Source organism: Choristoneura fumiferana, chromosome 16 (assembly GCF_025370935.1).
Source record: "Choristoneura fumiferana chromosome 16, NRCan_CFum_1, whole genome shotgun sequence".
Lineage (NCBI taxonomy): Eukaryota > Metazoa > Arthropoda > Insecta > Lepidoptera > Tortricidae > Choristoneura > Choristoneura fumiferana.
In genome coordinates this window covers 7,926,475-7,952,545 of record NC_133487.1, presented here as the reverse complement: position 1 = coordinate 7,952,545, position 26,071 = coordinate 7,926,475, and the positions used below count along the sequence as shown (strand labels likewise).

General features: G+C 35.1%; 1 protein-coding gene across 1 annotated transcript in view; it reads right to left on the bottom strand.

The window, feature by feature from the left end:
* The window catches only part of LOC141436234 (alkaline phosphatase-like), a 102,944-nt gene that overhangs the window by 14,961 nt on the left and 61,912 nt on the right, over positions 1–26,071 (bottom strand). Inside the window, exons 2-7 of the mRNA XM_074099126.1 lie at positions 17,494–17,697; positions 12,833–12,914; positions 9,289–9,430; positions 7,554–7,728; positions 5,747–5,925; positions 3,302–3,509 (exon numbers count right to left, since the gene is read on the bottom strand). Coding sequence (XP_073955227.1) covers positions 3,302–3,509; positions 5,747–5,925; positions 7,554–7,728; positions 9,289–9,430; positions 12,833–12,914; positions 17,494–17,590 — 883 coding nt within the window. The 5' untranslated portion in view covers positions 17,591–17,697. The remainder of the gene's footprint in view (positions 1–3,301; positions 3,510–5,746; positions 5,926–7,553; positions 7,729–9,288; positions 9,431–12,832; positions 12,915–17,493; positions 17,698–26,071) is intronic.

The following is a 26,071-nucleotide window of genomic DNA, read 5'->3' as shown; positions in this document are numbered from 1 at the left end:
ATATACCTAAACTTGGAAGATTCCGTATAAAATACGAAATCCTTAGAAAAATATTACTTAATTTTTTCGTAATGGCTACGGAACCCTATTTTGGGCGTGTCCGACATGCTCTTGGCCGCTTTTTTATTGTAGAAATCCAGACGGTTAATCTAAAAAGTTCGAATTATGTCCGCTTCAATGAAAGCGCACCCTAATTAATACTTTTCCAAATTAAGCCGAAGGTTATCATTTATGAAACAAAACGCTATGCGCAGTAAAATAGTAATCCGCATTTAACATAAAATATCGAGGTAGTTACAATCTCGTCGAGCATTCGACATTGTTTTGCTTCAATTAAATTTAAGTTTAGTTTAGTAGTGTTTAATATCTCGTTTATGATTAGATAAAGGTAAATTTAGCTCAACCAAGTTTTCGGGAAAATAAGCAACTCGGATGTTTCATTCACTTTAACTAAATCAAGGACGTTAATAATAGTTTGACGTTTAACTAGTTTAAGGATCATATTAAAAGAGCTGGTATGAATAGATTTTAACGAGTGAATGAAAGTGCGTGTGTGTATCACAAAATGGATACATACAGGTTAATTCCAAAGCAGAAACTTTGGCAAACCTGTATTTACTCAGTAAATGTGAACCACAAAGACACCGGCGCAGTAGAAAGTCTAGCCTTTGTTTTATGTCTGTTGTAGCATCCTATCTCTAGATGAGATGGAACGATTTTAAAGTTAATTAAAATAGTAAAAAACAAGAAACATTTTCTTTTAGTAGAACACGATTGAAGTAACTAATTCCTATTTATTTTATAAACCCTAGTGAAACACAAACTAAAACATGATAAAATGGATAGGCTATTATACTTTAAATTGCCGTCAGCTTCAACCTCAAATAAGCCCCTGAAAAAGGGTCAGATTTCTTTTACATTCCGCCGAATACAAGCTTCCGAGGGCAAAAGGGTAAACTGAATTAATGAAAGTAATAAAATGGCTCACGAACATGGTGTATAAGCAAAGCTGCGGGGCTTGTCCTTAACTGTTTGAATAGGAGCTTACTTGAAAGTAATTTAAATAATATTAATATTATAAGCCTAACCTATCAGGCACGGACTGCAAACTTAGGCGTACACATATAACATAGTAAAGCCAGACTACACTGGGTTTGGTCGCATATACGCACGCAAAATTGCCGTTTCTGTGTTTTAGCGCAAAAATAATGATTGTACAACATTCCAATATAATATAACGAATAAATACTAACGAGGCCAAAGGTTTTTGTACTTTATTTTAATACCGTAATTTGGCAAAGGCCTTGACTGGTTATTACGGCACTAGGCGTTTCATGAGCTAACACCCAAATAATTATAATTATTACTTAGCTAAGATTTGTGTTTGCAAACATTCATAAAATATTATCAAAATTCTAACACGCAAAAATAAACATTTATTTTATGGACTTACGGACTGGGTACATAATACAATAACAGTAGGTAACTCTTTAGTGGAAAATTTATTCAGAGATTTATGTTCTTCGTATCGCCAAATCAGGTAGTTTCTCATGCAAAACAAATATTATATTATTACTATTTAGTCCGTCTATCAATCTTGTTACACTGGTTGTCTTTACCCATCTTGATTTCGTTGAGATTGATAGACGTGTAAGGTTGGGTTTGGCAGCCTTCTCAAAGTTCAGTTTCGCATTCCAAATGCATGCAGCTTAGCTTAAAACACTCGACACACTATATATTGTACTTTATATACTTTCGTATAACGAAGTATTCCCCGTTAACAAGCTTTACGGATTTCGTAAACGAAACCATACATGAGCTTACTTAAAGCAAACTACCGCGGCCGGCTCTGCGTTTTTGAGGTTTCTTCGTGTACTTTGTAGGTTAGTGTGTGTGTTTGTAGCTGTGTACAAAAGGTAAGTGTTATATGAACATTATTTTGCTGTGATAAATATAACTTGCCTGATTTTGGTACAAAAGTGTTTTGCAGACACTAGATTAGGATGGAAGGAACATACATAGGTAGCTACATACTCGTAAATAAATGTAGGTAAGTACACAAATAATTGAACTAGCTAAATCTACAATATGCTACAAAATCAATTGAAATTGTTAACAACAATTTTTGTTTAGGTAAGGGATTAATCCCTTATAGGTAAACAATATAAAACTATGATTTATTTTGCAGTAGCGTTTCTGAATTTGGTGGGGCCTAGACAAGGATTAAAGATAATTGTTTTAATTTATTTTTGTTCAGACTCAGAACGTTTGCACACAGAAGTATGACATAAAAGTTCCAGCATAATAAATAAATCTTAGTCGTTTTTGGCAACACCAACAAATAAATATTGGTTAATATGAGTGGCAACACTCGCGCGCTCTCTTGCTTCAGCTCCGTCCGGCTCTGTGAACTATGTTTTCAGAATTAAATTACTTTTAATATAAAAAAAACCTTTTCTTAAGATTTGAATCAGTGCCTCAATACCTAATCTACTGTATATAATGGTCCTTCGAACCGGATAGAAAAACAGTGAAAGTGCCTCAATACATAATCTACTCTACATAATAGTCCTTCGAACCGGCGTAAACTCACTTATTACAACGAGGAGGTCAACGGATTGATTTTTATCTACAGATTGTATACATCCATAACAAAAATGATTCGTATATTTTTCAGTTTTTAATACAAAAACTAACTCTCACATTATCGTTACTTTCCACGATAGCAAAAAATATAAATGTAATAATTCAGTTTTAAGCGCATTCCCTGCAGTAATCCATTTTTGAGCAATTAACTCAAGCGGCAATTTGATGCAGACGGAACCGGGAATAGTATATTATTGCCTAAGCCTGGAAGTAGAACTTAGTATGAAAATGTACATAAGTGACGTATTCGTAGATTACGACGCCTTTTTTTAGTAATGACACTAATGTCATGTAATGAGGCGTATTTTTTCACTAAAATTCCTAAAGCTATTTGCAAATACAATCTTGTGTCGTCATTTTATATTGGTGTTTTTACAGTTTTAAAAAGTTTTTAATCAGAAAATAATGGAATTCCTGAACAAATTACCGCAGAATTTTGAGCTCCAACATTTTTTTGTTTCAACAATGCCCTTCGCCTTACGATGATAATAATGGCTTACACAGTGGCTACATTTTACGGATTTTTTTGATAAAAACGACTGCGATGTTTCGCGGTTTTTCTCACGTCGCGAGATCTATTCCTCATAATTATTATTCCTGTGCTACTTTTCCCTTTACGTTGAGTAAAAATAGTAGGTAATTTAAAACCACTTACCTAATAAATAGTCGACCGATCTTGAATCGAGTTTTGCTAGCTGGTCTTTTGTATGTATATACTGGGCTCTAAGCCGTCTTCTTTTTTTCTCCCTAGCCCAGTCTTCTGCTAGATTCCTCCCATCCAGTCTCCGACCCTCACGGCTCGGATGTTCAGGATCAGGTGTCACTGTCGGCAAAAAATGTCGCCTTCCTCCCCCCATGATTACCTGTGATGGACAAGACAACATTAACAAAATTTCTACGAGTAAAATTCGCACGAAGCGTTTTCGCTTGTCATTTTATTATCCAGACGGCCAAGGAGTGGAATGATCTGCCAGCTTCTGTGTTCTCTGATCGCTTCATTCTAGCCGTCTTCAAATATTGGATTAATATTTATTAGGCAAGCGTACTCCATCAAGTCGAATCAGGCGTGATTGTGTTCAAACGCAAACGTATTTCTGTGTAAAAAAACATATATCTGAACAGCAGTAAGCTACCTAGAATAATTTTATTGAACTCCGAAAATGTATTTCTAGTTCTAGACGCAGTGTTCCTGACTTTTACGTATTTCAGTGAGGAATATTAAAACAAAACTGGAGCATTAAGTTTGCTGCGAACTACCTATTACAACATTTCTGCGACTAATTTATATTTATTTTAATGAAATAAGAATTAATCACACACACACACACACACACGCACGCACGCACGCACGCACACACACACACACACACACACACACACACACACAAAATCATCCCGCCTTTATTCCCAACTTTAGTAGGCAGAGCACACGACACGTTACCGCTTCGGAGCCACTTTTAGCAATTTTAGGTTTTAAGTTTGACAAAAACGGTACAATAGTGACAGGTTGCCAGCCTGTCGCCTACGGTATATCTACGAATTATGAATTACTTTACTTACGAATTAATTAAACATAGTTAATTAAGATCCGTAGGAGGCCTACACCAAAATGGTAGAAAATGGCTAAGAAGAAGAAGAATTAAGATTCGTAATAAAATTAAACCTATCATAGTTATCACTTTTGCTAGAGTTAACAATCAAATTACATGCTCGAAAATCATGCTATCCCTACCAGGAAAAGAGAATATTCCATCGATAAAGATAGGTGAAGGTATAGTGATTGATTATTCAAACTTTCTTTATTCGTTTGTTTTCAAACATTTATTGAGCACATATAAGTTCGAAGAGGGACTTGAGACATAATCATATGAATCTCAAATAAGATTTCACTACAGTCCCGCCAGGCGTAGGCCGTGGAATATTTAGCAGTCCTGTTTTATTAGGAGTCTGCGTCGAAAGTAATAAAAAAGACAACTTAGGATCTCCATATACATTTTTACGTATCATGCGAACAACATCCTATGTAAATTTACGCACTACTGGTAAGCATTCGAGTAAGGAAGTTTGTTACTTTTATGTGGGTATTAATTTTGTTCATTGCATATAATTGTGATTATGATGCTCTTTGCAGTATCTTTCGAGTTTTCATATCATAGCTATTATTCAAAATAACATGCTAACCATCAAGCGTAATTACTGGTAATCTAGTGAAAAAGGGTGCAGAAAATATACAGCTAGTTTCTATTTTAAATGTAAAGGGGTTTAAGTCGAAATCAGCTGTTCAACTTCTGCAGAATTAACCCCTTCTTCACTAGGGCCCCAATTTGTCGTCAAACGCAAGCCTATCATCATGATGTTGCTTAAAAATGAACATTTCGTTATGTCAATCTGTTCGGTAATACTTAAGTATATTTATTTTCAGTTTTACTTTGTACATCATGAATACCTATGGCAATAGTAAAATTAAGTTTCCGTCGCGTTAACAAAACGCCGGCGATGTAAGGTAAATGTGCGCAATTAATCGACGAAATTGCTGGAATGAAGTAGGCGCGACGGAGGAATTCTCAGCTGGTATGCTAGAGATGCGCAAAATATTACTTTGTAGCGTAATGCCATATTATATTACATCTCTAAAATGAAATATCACAATTTGACATTACACACGTGAAACATCACCCGTTTAATGGCATCGCCGCTGTTATAATGTTTGCATACTCCATATCAATAATCATCCTACATTATTATAACATGACATGAATTGAGTAATGAGTAATGATAAATGTCCTATGTCGGTACTGAAACATCGTCAGCATTAATTTCATCTCTTTCGTTGCACTGAAGTTGGAACGAGAACCTGTCGCAAGTAGACGAAATGATTAAGTGATTCCGCGTGAGCCCGGAGTGATGCTTGTTTAATTCACGCTATGTATGGCATGGCATTAGGCAGCAGTGTGATTGTGATATTACTCTTATTTCTTTTCTATGTATACCTCTGCAGTAGGTATGCCAGTATTTGATTGATTCGTTAGTCTGTCACTGTCACTCAGCGTTATTTTTACTTGGCAAAGATTAAAGTGTGATTTATTGATAATTAACTTACATTTATACTTCTCCCAGGTTCATTTTCTACGAGCTGCATAGCAATGTCTTTGCAGTCCTTCCTCACAGTAGGAGGTACTCTGCTGTCATCTTCCCAGTACCTTGAAGGCGCATGGGCGTATAACGCTGCGGGAGTTGCGTGTGTGATCCGGGCTGTTGTCACTATGCCACTCGATTTACCTAAAAAAAATTTATAAGGTAACTCAAGTAGACAAGAAACTGTAGATATCCCCAACGATTATTTATCTTTACCCATAAAAGTGTTATTTCCACGTCCTAATAAACAGTTAGTATAACATGCCATAAGAAGCTGCCTAAGCTGTGCATGGTACCTATGCAATGTTCTTCAATGTGTGTACCTACAAAATTTGTAATAAAGTGAGTGCTTCATATTAAATTCTCAAGATATCACATCAATCATTTGACAACAACTCCGTCGACAACCCGCAAACCGTAGGTCGTATGACCGAATAAATTTTAAAACACCCTAGTATACGGCGGTATACCACAACAGAAATCTCAATTCATGCGAACTGTTTTCGAGAGCCAAAACGCCAAAAGCTAGAGGGAAATATTAGCTGGCCTGGGTACACTTTATCGTTATTGTTTCCAGAGCCATCAAGACTGTAAATATCGTGCAGCTCGTCTCTTGTTTTATAGAAGTAAGATAAGAGATACAATGTTTTAAACTTCACACAACAAATATCACTTGGAAATTAATCACAACTATGTTATATTGCTAAAGTTACCAGAACGTTTCGACCATCTCTAGACTACTCGTGACGACGGCCGTAATTTTAGCATTGATTGATAGTTTTAGCCCCGCATGATTAAGCCCCGTACGTTTAAGTGTAAAAGTATAAACATAAACAAAAATAAATACGCGTTTTCAAATTCCAAACTGTGACACATTACCTTTGCAAACAACAAAGCTAATGGAGACAAATTAATAAACCATTTACCTAATTAAAATGTAGTAGCAATCGAGGCCACCTGCTACCGATAAAGTATTGCAAATACTTCCCCCTATTTTATTTTTCCTCTCGAAGTTGTCATAACTTTAGCAAAGGTTCAGTTCACCTCTCACACGTGTTATGGAATTTCAGAATCTGTTTGTTAACAGAAGTTTAGGTAGTATATTTAGCCAGAGGCATATTTGTACTTCGGGAAATTGATGTTGTGTTAGTTTTATTTGTTTTAATTCAGTGTAAGCTGCTTCGAGTTATTATTATTTCAAAATCCGGTGTTTTAATTTCAGCATCATACTTAAAGTGTTTTAATTAGTAAGGCTACTTTTCATCATTGTAGCCTATATGAGCCCCACTGCTGGACACAGTTGAGCCGTAGTTCCCACACGATCTCAGTGTCGATGGTATGTATTTAATTAATCCTGTAGTGTATGCTACAACATACACACACTCTCTCAATATGTACGGTATATAATAATCGTAAGCTTATTAAATAAAGGCAGTATTTACTCGGAACTCCTAGTGTTTACTCGTCTCCCAACGCCCCACATTAAAATCCTATCTTCTTTGGTTTACATGCTGTAAGAATGTCTAAATCCTAATTAATATTATAAATGTAAATGTTACTTTGTTAGTTAATCTGTTTATAAAGTTTAGACGCCTAAAGTTTGAGATTCTGAAAAATACATTATTTACTTTTTATCTTGAGAAATTGCATAGTTTTGCTGGATGAATGATAAACAAATTCGTCGCAGACAAAATTGCGGGCAACAACTGGTAAATAAAAAAATCAAAATACGGAAGTAGATGTAAAGACTTTAAAAAAAAAGACTGACTTACCAGCATCATGGACCCAGTCAATCAGCGAAGTGACCTTCGAAGTGATGGCTGAAGCGCAGATGTTAAATCTGCCGGTGGCGTCTAAGCCCAGGGTCTCATATCGAGCTTTCACCCCGCAAAGTAATGCTGTGGCACATGCTGACGATTCTCCTGTCTGAGCATCGACGTTGTATGTCTGTTGAGAGAGAAAGATTAATTAGGTAGGTTCAGTTTCATATACATAATAAACAACATTTAACTTAATCAACAAAGAAAAGTAGTAACCCCCTGACATTGTCATTTGAAACCTTAATCTCAAAATAGCTCAAGCGATTTTAATGAAACGTAGCTAAAAACGTCTGCGAAGAAACTTGCTTACACGTTAAAAAAAACATCGAAATCGATCCATCCGTCTGAGAGCTACGATGCCACAGACAGAGAGACAGACAGACATTGGCTTCAAACTTTTAACAACCCCCACTTTTTGCGTCGGGGTTTAAAAAGAAAATCTGGTAAATATTGAACTAATGCTCGTACTCAGCATAGTTTCGAGCCACACCATCTTCCATAATTTCAGTAGGTACTTTTAAAGAAAGTTAAAGTAATTATGTAGTTAGTACTATAGCCTTCGTCTGATTGTGAGTTCTATATAATACCTCAATGACACTTACTATCCTTAGTGTTGTCTATTTATACATACTTACAATTATTGTGTCTTGTGTTGTGAATAAATGTATTCTTTCTTTTAATATTGTAATAGTATGGTAATTTACAACGCTCTTAATGAATAAGAATCTTTGTAATAAAAATCACTGAGCTTTATCAATTTATTTTCAATATACTTTACCACTAACTGAACAATTGTTTCTCAAGAAATAACACCTTTAAATTTTTAATGAAAGCCAATCAATTTCTTACTAACAATAAATACCTACCTAAGCCACTTAGGTAATTAAAGGTGCCTATTATAATGCCTACCAAATTAGATACCAAGTCACAAACTTTAAAATATTATTGCTCACTTCAAAATTATTATATGTATAAACACTTTAGATCCATCACATAATAACTATAAAAACAAGTTCGTCGATAAAGTGTTATTGAATCATAAACCCATCGCCGAGATTGCTCTAAGGGCAGGGTGTATCGACGCAGTCAGGCTTCAGAAAAATACGTTTATTTTTGTCATCTAGGCTTGTTGCCGGTAAATATAGTTAGGTTACCTCTCAGTTACCTTTGATTTATAGGGTTCATGCCTTTGAAGAAAAAAAGAAAAGATAAATATACATACTACCATACTACCTATCTGTCTGTCAACGTCACGAATGTTTTGGCACCAGTCAATTTGTCTTGCATATTGGCATACAATTACGTCGTTGTTGTTGTTGTTATGTGTGAAGAATTTTTTAACAAATGGCTGCAAATAAATACAAACCTTTCGCAAACGTGACAGCTGGAAATGTGTTCCAAGCGCGACATTGGCGTATTTAAGGTTATTTTTCAGGGGGGGCTGGCCTGGATTTTTGTGTGAAGATATCAGTATTATACATGTATTATAGAATTTTGAATCGGTAGCCCAACATCCTGGGGTGGGCACGGACCACCCAACCCCCCTCTATATACGCCTATGAAGCGCGATTACTGTCTCGACGTCTATTCTCGTGGCTGCCCGCGCAATATCCCCACCTGCACAGTCGTTAGGTTCCTGTTACCCCCAACTACTTGAGGTACGTTCCTGCAAAAAAAAAATACAAACCTTAGCAAGCGCAACAGCTGGAAATGTGTCCCAAGCGAGATCGGTGTCTTCGCCTGTCTGGCCTCGCCGCTGCCCGCGCAATATTCGCGCTGCAGTGGCAGTCGTCAAACTCATGCCATCCCCAACCACTAAGATCACGTTCCTGCAAAAAAACATCAAATTTTTACGCCCCGTTTGTATATCTCACGATATAAAGGTAGAGTCATTCACGATGACGCGTGCCGTGGTTCTTATTACAATGTCATTAATGTCTAATTTTGACAAAATCACGCCTCTTCGTGGATGGCACTAGGTATACCTACTTAAAACCTCGGCTTTGAAAAGTTCAAGGATTTAAAAGTAGTAAATATACCTCATTTTACAACAATGTCAGTGTGCTTTTATCGCTTTGTACGTCTTTTACGATAAGAGCGTTAAATTGCACTCGACGCACTTAGCAGAAATTGAGGACTTTTCACGCTTGTCATTTTGTAGAAGTAGCACGCTTTCTTCTGGATATACATGTATATGTATTTTTACTTTTTGACATGAACATAAAGACGGTACAGATATTGTATGTAAAAACTACGAATGTTTATTCTCGAGTCTTACGTGTACCTATGCATGTATCTGTTCAAGCAGGCTTTTGTTGCCTAGTTAGTACCCATAACAGAAGCTTTGCTTACTTCAGGACTAGAACAATAAAAGTTTATTTTTATATGTGGCACATTGATTTATATACAAAAAAAGTGTTCCGGATGTCATTTCATTATTTCAACGATAAACACATAATAGTAGGCAATCCCATCTCACCCCGTAGTTGGGGTTAGAAGGAATAGCAATGGAGTGAGATGGGATGGGATGCTAGGGTTGACACTTTCGGATTATGACAATATCTTGGTTTGTTAAGAGAATATTTTATTTACGTAGCAAAATTATGTTTTATGTTCCTACATAAAACAATTTAATGTTTTCTGTAATTTGTGATCTTTATTTTTATGACGTATAGTTTTTTAGATCTTTTTTTTTAATTACTACTTATGTTCTTATATGGAATTAATAAGGTGAAAAAAAAATTCACCATCTGTCTAAAACAACGTCTGTCTGTATTTGTATTTCCATGAAATCCTCCGAAAAATCAATCAAAACACGAAAAAAAGATCGCATAAAGTAAATGTATGTTACACCGAATTTAAGCCGAGCGAAGCCGCGGGAAAAAGCTAGTTTAATATAATATGTTTATTGAACTTGCAATTTCTTCAACTCCTCCGATACATCAATATTTTTTAAAATAATATTTAAGTACCATTTTATCATTTGTCACTTTTGACTACTCATGTAAGTTGACAACCCTGAACTACATACACCAACTCCCTCCACTATCATCCCGGTACATTCCGCTTGTAACATCAACTCTCCCCATTCATGACCCAACTGTCCCCGTTTTCATCCCAACTCACCCCTCAACACATGCCTACTCACCCCATAAAAATCCTCAAATGCGGTTGAATCGTTTTCTATGTTAAAACCATTATAAATAAGGAAAATATAACTTATGTTTTTCTGTTTTCAATAAGCCTCGACGATATCCGAAAGGTTGATGAACACTTACTTTGGCAAATTTCACATAAAAACGAAGTTTAATTCAAATAAAAATCTGCCGCTTTCAAGAATCAACTTTGACAGTGAATTTGTGTTTTAAAATTGTATGATTTGACAACTTAGTGTTGCCAAAAGAAGAAAAAATGTCTAAAAATATAATTAAATTACTTTAAGAGCAACCTGAGCCCGAAAATTAACGTAGCTACTGAAAAAAGAAATTCTGGATTCGCATCCCTACTCCCCCGCCCTGCAATCCCTACTCACCCTCATCCTTCAAGCAGGCTTATGTGGCCTAGTTAGTACCCATAACAGAAGCTTTGCTTACTTCAGGAATAGAACAATTGGTGTCAAACGTCCCGTGATTTTTATATTACTTAACTGGCGAGATTTAATATAGGTACATAAGATTTAATACTATCATTGACTTGCTATATCCGCGTTTTCGGCACCATTAAAAAAAATCTTTCTTAGTTGATTCCGGAAAATCGTGATAACATCTAAACAAAATGTTGGCTGTCTTAATCAGCTAGTCAGCCGGATAAAAATTTAAGATAATTAACTGCAAGAACAATGGCAAAAACAGTGATCACAGATTCTATAAATTTCCACAAGAAAGATGTTTTGCATGGCGTCGATGTCACTGAAGTTTGACGAATTACACGAGCTTCAATGGACTCATTATGAATTTATGATCTTCACATTTGGTTTCTTTTACATCTTGGACATATTGAGCCACAACGAATTGTTTTCCTTTATTGTTGTTTGTGGTTGGAAAACGATCTCGTATAGTATGCTCGGAATCTAGTTTTTATAATTAATTTGGCCATGTTTAACTGAAAATACACAAAAAGTCTGCATTACTAACAACCTACTACAATCATAAATTGGTGTGTAAATGTAAATAAGTTGGTCTGCAATATATATATGAAACGCGTTATTCCATTAAATTTGTTCATTTCTTTACTTCTCGTGAAGACAGTCATGAGAAAATCCTTGTCCTGAAATTAATTGATAAAAAAAAATCAACGTTATTATCGACACTACATACACACACTATTTACATGATCGAGTGGAAATATGTAAACTTCGATATTTCATTGAATTATTTGTTTGTTTACTTACTCTTCGTAATGACAGCCAGCCATTTGTTATTTCAAAGTCCGCCGTAACTGTAACCGCTACTTTGGCGCTCATCGCGCACCCAGCAAATAAATCAAATCTATTTAGGATACAAATCTGGTAACAATGCATTACACTAATTTCGATTCCACTTATTTAACAAACTAATGATTTATTACGGGCTCATATGCAACGCGCAATTAAGGGAGGATTATTTAGGTGGAAATTTGTTACTGTAATGTTATCCGTTGCATTTAGTTGATTGTCAACTGTAGGCTTACGTGTAAAATGTTCGTTGTTCAACATGCTAACACCACCAGTAGATAGTATTGTATTCATATAGTACTAGCTCGTAGTTATAGCTACTATTTCTGAGCTTAACTATCAACTATAATAATTATGGCATAATACTTTGGTAACTTTAGGTTTCCAGATTCACATAGCTACCACAAAATTATAAATCAACTAGCTTTTGCCCGCGTGGAATTCAATTATCACGCGCTGTTCCCTCGGGAACTGTGTTTTTTTCCGGGATAAAAAGTAGCCTATGTCACTCTCTATGGCTCATAAACTATCTCTATGCCAAAAATCATGTCGATCCATAACAAACAAACACATACAAACACACACACTTTCGCGTTTATAATATTAAAGTATGGATGAACTGCGTGTTTTACAATATTTTTTTGACAAATTTACAATGGTAAAAAACGATATCAACCTCTCTCTCAATCCGCTATCTGTTTATCCACTCGTTGAAAACGATTATTAGCTCACATCTACAAGTAAAATTCTACAAAACTCCAGGAGCGTTATCAAATTTACCAACTATAAAAACACTGACTTAGCAACTGGTTTCTTTTCAGAAGCATACTGCAGTCTTTTTTGGAGGGTCGCCTGCGCCTGCGCGTACCAGTAATGGCGATCTGAAACAGAACAAATTGTTGAGAAACTGCTGCTAATCTCCGTTTGATTACGGCCACGGACAAAGGTTACTAATGATGAAACAAGAAGCAGGTGAATAAAAGTATATCCCCAGCTGTAATTACACTGGTAAGTTTTTGTACGAAGATTACTCTTTTTATTACCATAGGCGTAATGAGGTAGAAGGTGAGGTTTTAAAATAAAATAAAAAGCGTCAAATATGAAACTTATCACTTTGGTATCAGAAGTATTGACACCCTGTCGTGAGTTTTAATCGTGGACAAACAGAATTTTGCGTAAAACCAGGAGGATGAAAACAAAAAGGTTTTTTTTTCATTTAACATCGCTGCTGTTTTTTCTGTTGAGCCGAGAAGATAGGGCAAGCGATATGATAAAAAAGGAAACAATAACGACTCAACAATGATAAAACCCGGTGAATTGTTGGGGAAAATCGCTCTTTCTATTGTATAAAGAGCGTAGGTATTTACACGCCTTTAGATTACCGAACACAATACCAAATTACATATTTGTTAAACGAGGACGACTGATCCCTCTCTAATCAAAACTTTTATTTTACTTTTTATTTTACCCTAACGTTAAAAAGGTGTTGATTGACTACTACGAGTACATCTATAATCATAAAATGAAGCCAAATTATTAAGGTGCCGACATAATTAAACCGCAAGGTTATTATTTTGAGGAAATGCCCCTTTAATTACTAAGGAGGGATTGATACTGAACTAGGTTGTCTATTTTATAAGCAAACAAGGCATATTATGGTAATTGATAAAGGCAGGACCAGACAGTGCCGAGTCCAAAATTATTTAAAAGAGAAAAGGTCATGCATACAGTACTTCTTTCTCGAAAAAATAACTCTTTAATAGTGTAAATGCAGTTTATAATTACCCAACTGCCAAGTATAAGTACGGTTAAGTTAATGTTTGACTAAAGTATTAACGCTCATTATGGCATTATGGTGTTGAATGAAAATCATTTGCATCCTTAGTGAGGATTACACTCGCAATGTGATGTGAACAAAAATGAAATATTTAAGCTGCTAGCTTAATTATCTCGCACCGTGGGATCGTTCAGGGAGGGTTTGAAGAAAATGTGGCTCACACTTTATATTTTGAAAACATCCTGTTTTTTGTTTATTATATTGTTATGTATTATTCATATTATGTTTGTATACGTATGCATATATTTGTATACAGTAGTTTAGTTCTATGTTAGGTCTATATTATAAAGTAAAAGTAAAAAAAGTAAAAAAGGTTTATTAAAATAAAGGTTATAAATCGTTATAAATTTAAGGTTTTTAATTTGTGTATTATATTATTTAAAACATTGGTATTGTAGCTTCCACTAGCTATTTTAACTTTTAAACTCACTTTTTGTCTGTCCCTAATACTGAATGCTCCTCTCATCCACTCAAAAGTTGACTGGTAGAGATCCCTTAAAGGGATAAGCTCGCTTTGGTCATACATCTCAATGTCTGTCAATTGTGTTTGTTACATACATATTTCATATACTTAATAGCAAAAAAACATAAATATAAATATTTTATTATGCTGCAATCTTAATACCCTTGACAGACTAGTATAAAAAGACGCTAAATTTATAAAGTAAAATAAGGAAATCAAATTTAATATGGTACTTCTATTCCATTCTTGTTAAGGGAGCACTTTCTTTTATCTTGAGCATGAGTGTTATAAGTGCCTAGTTAGTTCTATCTTTATTGTTAATGTGTTTTAACCGACATCAAAAAAAGGAGGAGGTTATCAATTCGGTTGTATTTTTTTAAATATTTGTTACCTCAGAACTCCGTCATTTATGAACCGATTTTTTTTTCGTTCGCATAAGAATAGGTGCCTACCTCCAATTAGGTCCCATTATCAAAAAGGCACCAAATCAGGATCTGATGATTGGATCCGAAGGAAATTGAGGGAACTCTTCAAATATTGTCGGGACACCTATGGTAATTTGGATATATTTAGTAGTAACTCGTGCATTCGCTCTTGAAAATCATCATTTGGCGAAGTGGAACTGATGATGAAGACCACAGTTGACCACCGTAGCTATTCAATAACAAGAATTTCAGAGGTTGAATTTCAATTACTTTAACACAGTTGCTAAGCAATTTATGCTCATCGAAATGCATATGGTGAAACGCAATAGGTGGTGACTGATGAAGCACCAGGACTCCTCAATAATGAACGTCTCTACGGCGGGTAAAAGGCGACGAGCAGTTGGCATTAAACTATTGTATCTTAGGTTATTTAAACTAAAAAGCGGAAAAAAATATAACAAAAAAATTAACCGACTACAAAAAAACCATGAAAATAATTTTCTACCAGTTTAAAGTCGGTACCTCAGCACGAGCCAGCACGAGTGATTGAAGCCTATATACATAGTATGTAGGTGAGGTGTGAGGTAGACGGGGTACGTATCTGAATATCGATAATTGGAATATTGATACCGTAAAACGAGGCCACTGCACCGATTTCGTAATCTTTGGCTGTGGTATGTTCATAATGATTTTATGTAAAGTAGATCAATTTATTGGGAAGTGTATCGGGTACCGGGACTTCGACCTGCAAGACATATAAACAAAATATAGAACTGGAGCATAGTTACCCAGTGGGGGGCAAAGTGGCCTCGTTTTACGGTAGTTAAAATATCGAACCTAACCTTACCTACTTTCGATATTTTGACTGTCGACTTTTTAACTTTAGATAAGTATATTAATTTTCGATATTCAGATAAGTCCCCGGTAGACGACTATCCTGCTGGCTCGTGCTGAGGCACCGGCTTCAAACTGGTAGAAAATTATTTTCATGGTTTTTTTGTAGTCGGTTAAATTTGTTGTTATTTTTTTGTATGTAAGGTCAGTTATATGTATTTTTGTTAATGCACTCCTTTGCTGTTGCACTTCCTGCAATCTTTTCCATACTACTTACTACTACTAGCTGGTGCGACAAGGTCGCTTATTGCTTTCCTTGAAAATCATAATTAATGTCCCTGTTTTCAGTATTGCAACTATACAATGTTCGATTAAGAGTAATTCTATTGTATTGTATCTGCTTCTATAGCAAAGTCGCAGTTTGTTTTTAAATGTTACGATTCAAGAAAGATACTCACAATATTTGGGAAAACATTATAAATGATTTCCGCGCTCGCCCGTCACACCCCATTAGGTGCACGCACCGGCCTCAAAAAGCTACTATTATAATGTTTGTCTTCTACATTATGCCACTTTTATGAAAGATATTTGCTAATGTTTTATCAATAATGCTAAAGAGTTAGTTCAGACGTTTTACTTAGTTAAATTTTGAAAATATGGCTAATTACAAATTGACTAAATGAGATGTTAAAAATATACTAAATAGTATCTTAGATAGAATAATCGATGTAAAAGAAAATTAATGACGCTTTTCTAAATAGTTTTTATTTTCAAACAAAATTATTCAAATTCTAAGGTTCCAGCGAATTTACGAGTTCAAGTAGTAGAATTGATGTATAAAAATTGCAAAGCTGATTATTCTTATTCTCTAGATCTGAGATAGCCAAAATAATTTTGAATATAAATATACACTCACTTCTGTTTCCAAATTACTTAACAAGCACAATGTCTACATTAATAAAATGATCTCATTCAACGTTTTAATTTCATACAGAAATACAGATGGAACATCATAATCATCTTAAGCTTTTTATCCGGTGTGTAATATAAATAAAAACTGTTTCAAGGGTGGGAACTACGGAAGGAGTATTTGGCGATCTACGTACCCACCTACATTTAACTACCGATATTTCGCGTTATTCTCAAACGCATTCGATTCGGCTTTCTGTTATGACTATTTTATAAATCTGGCAGTTAATATATAGTGAAATAAATGAATTAAAATGTACTAAAAAATCTGCGAATAATATGAATCCGAATTTAAATAGTAAATATAATTCAAATAATATAACACGAAGTACGTATTATTCAATTTTTATGACGCCTACGACTAGAGTTGTGGCTTAAAGACTCGAACCCTTAAGACTCCAGAGTCTTAAAGGCTCGACTATATTTGAGAATTAAATTGGCTTATTTTATTGCGTGTGGAGGTAAAAAACCGTCTTTGCGGGCTTTGAGTCGTTAAGCCTCGAGAGTTTTTAGGGTTCGAGTCTTTAAGCCTCGAAATGAGCGTTTTTCACACTCTACCTACGACCCCAAATGAAATTTTTGCAATAATTAATTCGCTAAAAAATACCAGTAGCGTAGGATATGACGGTATCGCCACAATGATTCTAAAAAAACCGGCCAAGAGCGTGTCGGACACGCCCAAAATAGGGTTCCGTAGCCATTACGAAAAAATTAAGTAATGTTTTTCTAAGGGTAAACGGAATCTTCCAAGTTTAGGTATATCTTATACCTTAGGCTGGTATTTACTCATAAAATACTAACTCAATGGTGTGTGTGAAGTTCCCAATCCGTACTGCGCCCGCGTGGGAACTATGACCCAAGCCCTCTCATTTTGAGAGGAGGCTTGTACCCAGCAGTGATACGTATACAGGCTGGGATGATGATGAACTTACCGAATGGCTCATTGGCTTCAGTCTTCAATGGTGCAGGGGTCAGAATGCTGGTACTTATCGTGGTCATAATAATCACGATAAAGTACCAAGTATTCATGGTTCTTGAGATGCATCGGAGCTAGTTATTTTCTCTGAATTGCCGTAGCCTCTTTTATTTTCATCTTGTCTGATTTAGAAGAATTACGCTTGTTCACTTCATGCCATCTGCAACAAAAAAGATGCTTATTACCTCCTCGAGTGGCTTAGAGTTTAGGTAAAAGCTTAAGTCACTATCGTTAAATCTAAAGTTACAATGAAACGATGGCAACTAGAGATTTATCTAGTAAATAAGTTGTTTATTCCGTTACTTTTAAGTTAAATAAAAAATTAACTTGAAAGGGACTTTTACCAACAATAGTACATTGTGTCTTAAGGGCGGTAAATAAGGAATTACGAACGAGAGCCTATTAGAAGCCCGAAGTCGAAGTCTGAGGGCTTTAATGAGTCAATGTTCGTAATTCTAGTACTGCCCGTGCGACATACAATGTTTTTTATCACATTTGCGAGTAAATATATTTGTAAAAGAAGAACTAATATTTTTTTAAATAAGGTCACAGGATCGCATATAATCTGAGTTTTTTCGAAATTCATGTGCAAAGTACCTAACGTTCGAAATTTTCCACAAGCTTTACATCGGAGAAGGAAAACATCGTGAGGAAACGTGCACAGCTCTGCAAAGTTATTCAATGGCGTGTGTGTGAAGTTTTCAATCTGTACTGGGCCCGCGTGGGCCCAAGCCCTCTGATTCTGAGAGGAGATCTGCGGCCAGAAATGGGACGTATTTATATAGGCTGAGATGGATAAACCTGAATGATAAACATAACCATAATTTGACGCTCACGCTAGCGGCATTGTTATTCACAAACTGCTGTACTTTACTACCAAACGGATAGCATCTAGTATGATAAAAAAAAACTTAAATATGACAGTACCAATGTTCGAGACAATCCTTCCAATCCTTTTATATATTTGTAGTGGTCAATTACTTCGAAATCAATTTAGCATTAGTATAAATATACGAGTATGTATATATAGATTAGAATGAAGGTACGAATACATGCATAAAAAAAATCAGTTAGTATTAAATCTTACATTAAAATAAAAAATAAAATAACGACGCAACTCATTTCATTACACAGTTCGGTTTGCATGTTATGCCCGAAGTCTTAAGGTGGGTACTGACCAACGTTACGAGGTGTAATGTAACATGTTGCACAGCGAGCATTCGTGCAGTCAGTACTTAGTGTTACGGGGAAACCAGGGAGCAACGAGCCGCTCGTTGCTCGCTTTGAGTGCTCCACCCGGCTGTCGGTTTTTTGGCGAATCCTTTGACTGTTACGCGGTTCAGTCAGTACGCTGTAACAAGTCAGCCATCTTTACTGAGAGTGGCTGGCGAATATGGAGCACAAGTTTTGACGAGCAACATTACGCAGATTTTGAGAACACCGCGAACATGCTCAGTGCGTAACATGCTCGATGCGATAAATTAGATAAAGATTCCGTATAATTGTTTTCATTTCTTCAAAGTAAACCCTAATTAAGGTGCGCCATTGTAAACAAGGACTTTCAGAAATCTCGAACTTCTTTTACTTTTCTCACAAATTTGCATTTACAAAGTGAATGAAACGCTTTTATGAATGTAATTTTTAATATTCTCGATTATGAAACGAAGAAGATTTAAATTGAAACAAACATCTGTTTCTAATTTACATTTTCATTGTTCATTTTACAACAGCTTTTGTCATTTTACTTTAGAGCAAACAATTTTAATCAAGAAACCAAAATATTGTTCAAAACAACTTGTGATATTTTCTAGCGTATTAAAATATTCTTTTTTATGTACTGAGATGAAAGGTTTTTATAATATAATAAATCAAATACTTTTTTTAAAGTATTGTAAGTACAAAATAATCACGGATCAACGCACAGCTTAAACCGGTAATTGCAGAGACCTGAAACTTGGAAGTTGTATTCTTTGTATGACGTAGGCATCCGATAAGAAAGGATTTTCCGAAATTCTACTCCTAAGGGGGTGAAAAAGGGGGGCAAAGTTTGTATGGGACAGCGTGATTCCTTGGTCCAATCTACTTCAAATCTTGCATAAACATTCTTTAACAGAATTGATTTCGTATTTTATTGAAATTCAGCCCCAAAAGGAGTTAAAAAAGGACAGAAACTTATTTTGGGGTAATCAGCTTCGAAGTTGATATCAATACACCTCAGTAAAGTCCTTAGTGTTTTGATTTAAATTACATTTTATTTGACATAATATGTTTGAAAACTCAATCCGATTTTGATCAAAAAAGGTTGAACTCACATAAAAGCTTGGTGCAATGCAAATAAAAGTCTCGAAAGTCACCGTACTATATTGGGTGTGTAATGTTTGTCATAAAAACGATTTGCGAAAATTGCCGAATTTCTCAAATCATATTATTCAATTAGCATAATTGTCTTATGCATATTAAACTACTGTATAATAGTCATGCAGGAAAATTAATCAAAGTTGATAATATTCAATTTTTGTACAAACATCGAGGATAATGATCGAAAAGTATAAAACACCTGGCAAAAATCTAACAGCGAAGATCATTTGTGAAGCATTTTTATCCGGGCTGCTAAAATAAAAAACCTAACATCGAAGGCTAAGGCGGGAGCTACGCTCCGCTTCGCTTCCGCCTTAGCCTTCTGAACCTAACCTATCCGAGTCGCTTCTGCTCCGAACCGTCTTGCTCGCTCGCTTCGCTCGCTCGCACAAATCAATTTTTTTTTTGCATTTGACACGCATGCTGTTATACCGTCTAATCATTATTCTAAATGTTGTTATAGATTTTAATAATTATATGATTAACCGATTATTCAAAATGAAATTATTGAATATAAGCATTATAGCAATTGTTGTTATGACTAATGAATGTTATAATTTTTAAAGCTTATGCTCGGTAATAATATGAAATCCGTTTTTATGCTAAATGAATATTATGATTCTTGAACGTAGTTAAATGAAATTACTTATGCTAAAAGTTTGTATAACGATTGAACGGCACCCTACTATATTATATTAGTACCGCATTTGAAGGTTTCTAAGCTTTAGAGAGGTCATATACAATTTTAGGATACGGCTTCATAGGGACTTCGAAATCAAAACTAATAAAACTAGGCACTAGAGATTTGGCAAACTGATGAAAATCTGGTAATAATACAATCATTTGGCAGTGACATCCTGCTCATCCTGGCCGTAGAAGGGAACTCCTCAAAAGTTTAAGGCACACACAAAAAAACTATACACGATTGTTTAATTTCAATTACAATCCGTTTTTATAATAGACACCACCTAATGCTGTTGCCAGGGTCATCTTCTCATGACGGAACTCCTCAAGGATTGAATAGCACAGATACGAAATTTTACATGTACTTTCCGTTTTGATGTACACGTGACTTGGTGAGAGACCTATGAGAGACTAAAATATATAGCTAAAAAGACGAAAATAAATTAAAATAAAAGTTTTCGAAAACAAGCTATAACTTAAGTTGTAAAGAAAGCTACACTTTCCTATCTCTGACTACTTATAGACTACTTTTTCTCCGAAAAAATGCAAAATTTCCGCGGATAAAAATAAGTGTATACAAATTTCAAAATTTGGGGCAGATTTTCAAAATTCTTTCAAAGATACAATATGCCCCTCATTGACAATTAAGAATATTAAAATAGAACAAAATAGTTATTCATGTCCCGCAGAAACTTTACAATTTCTCGGGATTAAAGTAGAAAAACAGTGTAGCATTCTGTCAGGGAAAGTTTTTTTTTAAATCGAACTAAATAGTTACATGTATCCCGCGGGAACTTTGCGATTTCCCTAGATTGAAGCCTGTTTCACATTGCAGGGACAGCTGTGTAACTGTGTACAGAATTCACTTATTCTTATCCCGCAGGAATAACCCTATATCGTGAACGAAGTCGCGGACAAAAGAAACTCGTAACTACTTTAACGTTTTCTAAAATTCCACATTCCATTCCAAAGTTAGCCTTGGGGGAGGCCTATGTCCAGGAGTGGACGTCTTTCGGCTGACATGATGATGATGATTTCAAAGTTGGTACGAATATGATTAATTATGTTGGTTGATTTTTGAATTACAAAATTGCACCATCTGTCTGAATCTAAAAAAAACGTCTGCCTGTATTTGTATTTCCATATAATCCTCCGAAAAAACAATTAAAACACGAAAAAAAGGATTGCACAAAGTAAATGTATGTTAACCCAAATTTAACGCGAGCGAAGCCGTGGGAAAAATTAGTACTGTATATTTTACATAAATTTCAAGTAACTGAACTTTAATCAAGTGGATGTTGGACAAATTCCAACTCAAGCAGTAAATAGCAAGCTAGAAGATGCGACAAACAAGTATATTACGCAACGATTGAATTTCGTCAAGCAAATTTCACGCAAGACTTGAGACGAAGTTCAGTGTTTTCTCTATCGAGCCAAGTGACATTTTGCATGTGTTCTGCTTATGTCGGGAGCAAAATCCATATTTTCTTATGTCGACGTCGTCGCCGGCAGCTCGAAGAAATATGATAATAGGCTGAATCTTAGCGTGTTCTGAAATAGGTTACCAAAGTTATTAAACAACTTAAGTTTTTGTACTCAGGCTGGGATGTTTTTACTTGACGTCCCATATTTGTTTTGGAAGTCCACTGTTTACAAGTTTGAGTACGCTTAAGTAATGTTGTTGGTCGGATGCTTAATGTTATATTTCTTGTACTGCTTGTTTGATTTAGTAGTTTCTTGTTATTCTCGCGCGCGCAAACTGTGTGCCGGTCACAGAGATTTAATGTTTAGCCACTATGAAGCACTATTATTATTAACATCGCCAATCGCTAGCAGCATATATTATTACCTTTATGTATTGAGATGTCAAAATCTACTATTATCCTCAATACACAAATGAAAACAAAGCATTTGCATTTACTGAATACCAATCACTACACATTCGCAGAACATACGAGCGTGTATCTTCGTCGCTTTGCCGTTCTCTCTTGAGCACCATTCCTCTTTTTTTGCACGTACTGAAAATCTTACTACTTCAGCATTTAAATGATATTGTAACGGATTACTCACGTCTTAAACCGAGTTTAGCTCGACATGTTTCGGGCTATTTCGTAGCCCTTCTTCTCAGGAGCACGCGACTCGGCGGCTGCCGCAACACGCACACTACGCGCCACCGCTCTGCTCGCGTGACTCAAACATGATGATGAAAACATGTCGAGCTAAACTCGGCTTAAGACGTGAGTTATTCGTTACAATATCATTTAATATGAGTGATTCTCACGGTAGTTTCATGTTCAAAACTTCAGCATTTGTTTCGGATTCATCATTCCACATCACTACATGATTTTTCTGAACAATAATAAGGATTTTTTGGAAGCAATAGTCAAATCACACATACTAAGTAAATAAGTATAGTGACAAGTTTAAAATATAACCATGTAAGTTCTTTTCTTCCTAACCATAACTGACACAACTACCTACTTCTCAGTATTTTTTTTAATTACTTCATCCTCATCAGCCTACAGCATTCCACTGCTGGACATAGGTCTCTTCCATGGCGCACTACAACACTCTGTCTTCAGCCCCTCGCGTCCATCCGCCGCCAGCAACCCTGTTAAGCTCGTCCGTCCACGTTTTCCCGTCCGTTGGGTCCGTTGAATTACTTAGCACATCTGAATCTTTTTCAGGTCATAAAGTCACGAAAATAAGTAATTTTCTTATAAAATCTTCAACCAATAGCGTGACCCATGACTCATAATCAAGTTTTTATAAATCCCAAAATTTACTGTATTACCTTAACACGGCACGCAAAGAAATAGTTACTATTTAACACACATTAATATAGTTCAGTCAATTGTAGGTAAAATATTTACCTTATCGTTTGTAAATAGCTTATACATTACATAATATACGAGTTTGGTACTGATCAACTAGGTAGAGTCATGTGGAGTAACGTACGCAGTGGGTAAGTAGGTACGCACGCAATCACATACACTTCGGACTGAAAATGTATGGGATTGCGTACACTTACCCACTGCGTACGTTTACCCCACATGACTCTACCTACTCAAATAAGCCTCCTTGGGAAAGTCTGGTAAAAAAATGTTTAGATCATTTAAACATAAAAACTGCATAACGAACGCTGCTTATCAAACGGAAAGGAGAAAAAACCTTCGCAAATTGAATTTTAGAAACGAATGCTTCTAAAACCAGAATTATTACAGGCAAGTATGAATTTCAACATTCCAAGAATACAAGAGACAAATTAAACGAAGTTCCATGGATTTTATAAAAGGCAAGAACTGAAGTTTACAGAGTTCCTCGCGCTGATTGCGGTCAAAGAAACTTGGAAATTATTGTTTTATCGCTATTGAACAATTGTACACTTTGTAAAGCTTTTATTGAAGTACAAATGAGGTATATTATTTAATTTTCTGATATCGAACAAACTTTGTAGACAAACCAAAAGTCGAAGTTTATTCAAATGAGCGCCTATAAAACCTATCGACAGTTTGAAAAGTAAGAACTCAAAGACCATGCTGATTGTTTTTTTAATCTATTTAATTGCTTTAGTTCATTGATATGGACCTCCGCAAAGTCTAATGTTTGATTCAATAAATTATTTATTTATATTTTTTACCCCAAAACTTCGTCGTTTTTGAGGCGATTTAATTTTTTTTTTGTTAGAATGTGAACACTTACAATTGGGTTCTATTATCACCACGTCAGGGTCTGATGAGAAGGTCCTAGGAAAATCAACCTAAATTGAACATAGATATTTTGACTTTGATTTGATGCCTATTTATAGATTTAAAAACCGGCCAAGAGCGTGTCGGACATATTATATTTTATACGGAATCTTCCAATGTTTCGGTATATTTTATACCTTAGGCTGCTATTTACTCTTAAACTACTGATAATTCTCAAGCAAACTTATCCTGAATTTTTTCAAATTTTTCCACCCACCGGTTCAGATTTTAGAGGGGGGGATGCTCGATTTTATTGAAAATTTTCACTTTACAGTTGAATATTTCGCAAAAAGATCACTGAAAAGAAAAATTGTCTTAACAACCCCCCAATGGTTTTAAAAGACCCTCACTTTCACTGTCTGTCATTTTTAATAAGCATCATGTAGACAAAAGAATATAATAAAACGTATATTAAATTGTTTTACTTTGACAAAAATAATGACAAAAATCTCAAATACCAGGCTATATGATCAAAAAAACTTAAAGACCACCGAAGGATAAAACGTAAACCAAAAAAGTAAGTATTGATAATTTTTTTTGTTATTTTTGCTTAAATATAATAAAATGTTTTTTTTTATCTGGTACTCATCTGGCACTCAATAGTTTTTCGGCGGACTGAAGCAGATGCGTAACGTTGAGCTGCCAAACATAGCTCTGCGTAACAACTCATCTGCCATTAATCAATCTGCGAATATATACTCAGCGACATATTTTCTGTGAAGCGAAAATCTACTAATAGTAGGGGGGGGTATTAGGTATCCATAAAAAACACCTACATGCCGGCAAAAGTGCAATGAGCAAAAAATTTTAATCTATAGAAATAATTGCAACGATATTTGTGTTACTTGTTTCGGATATAATAATTTCAAAGCAAATGTGCATAAAATCACCATTTGTCTCCATTGTTTCAAGCTCGGCGGCGTATTATTAGTCATTAAACCTATTTCCACTTATCAAGCTCAAGCTCGAAAGCCAAGCATATTAAACATAACGAAATAACAAATAGGGTTGTATTGCTTTCTTTCACGCGAAGTAATCAACCGGCCTAGTTTTAGAAGCATTAGGTATAAATGAGGCTTAATTGATCAATCACGATAAAACAATTTTTTTACGACACCTTCATAATAACGTTGGTTTAAAGTAAAATTTGCAAAAATGATTAAATAAAGTTTCGAATACATTGCGAAAGTCTTACAAAGCTGTATTGAATACAAGCTTTTGCTTACTATGTTTTTGTATCAGAAATTCAAAAAGAGATATTTATATAATCCAATGAACATTAGATTTGTTTTACCAACAATTTCTTTCAACAATCCCTTGAATTGCACTATATGCGCTATTTTATCTTTTATCCGGAGAGTGTACAAATTTTATGAAATATTTTAAAATAGAGCACTGTTAATACTTTTTTTTTTGTTTTACTGCTAGTGCTGCCCTATGTCTGTATTAATCTAAACTTATTAGCTACGTAACGTAATACTTGTAATATGATAATTATAAATAAACTTGTGTACATTTTGTACATGAGAGGGGGAATTCACTCTAAAACCAGATTAACATAAACTACTTTTGATCCCGAAGACGAGTGCACTACTTACCCACGAAATCCAAATGAATACGAACAACCGGCAGTACTTTATTATGTAATTGGATTTGCATGAAAAGAATCGGATCACAACATCTAAACAAGCACTAGACTAGAGACAAACGGTTCAAGTCGTTCTAGCTAAGTATTTTGTTTTT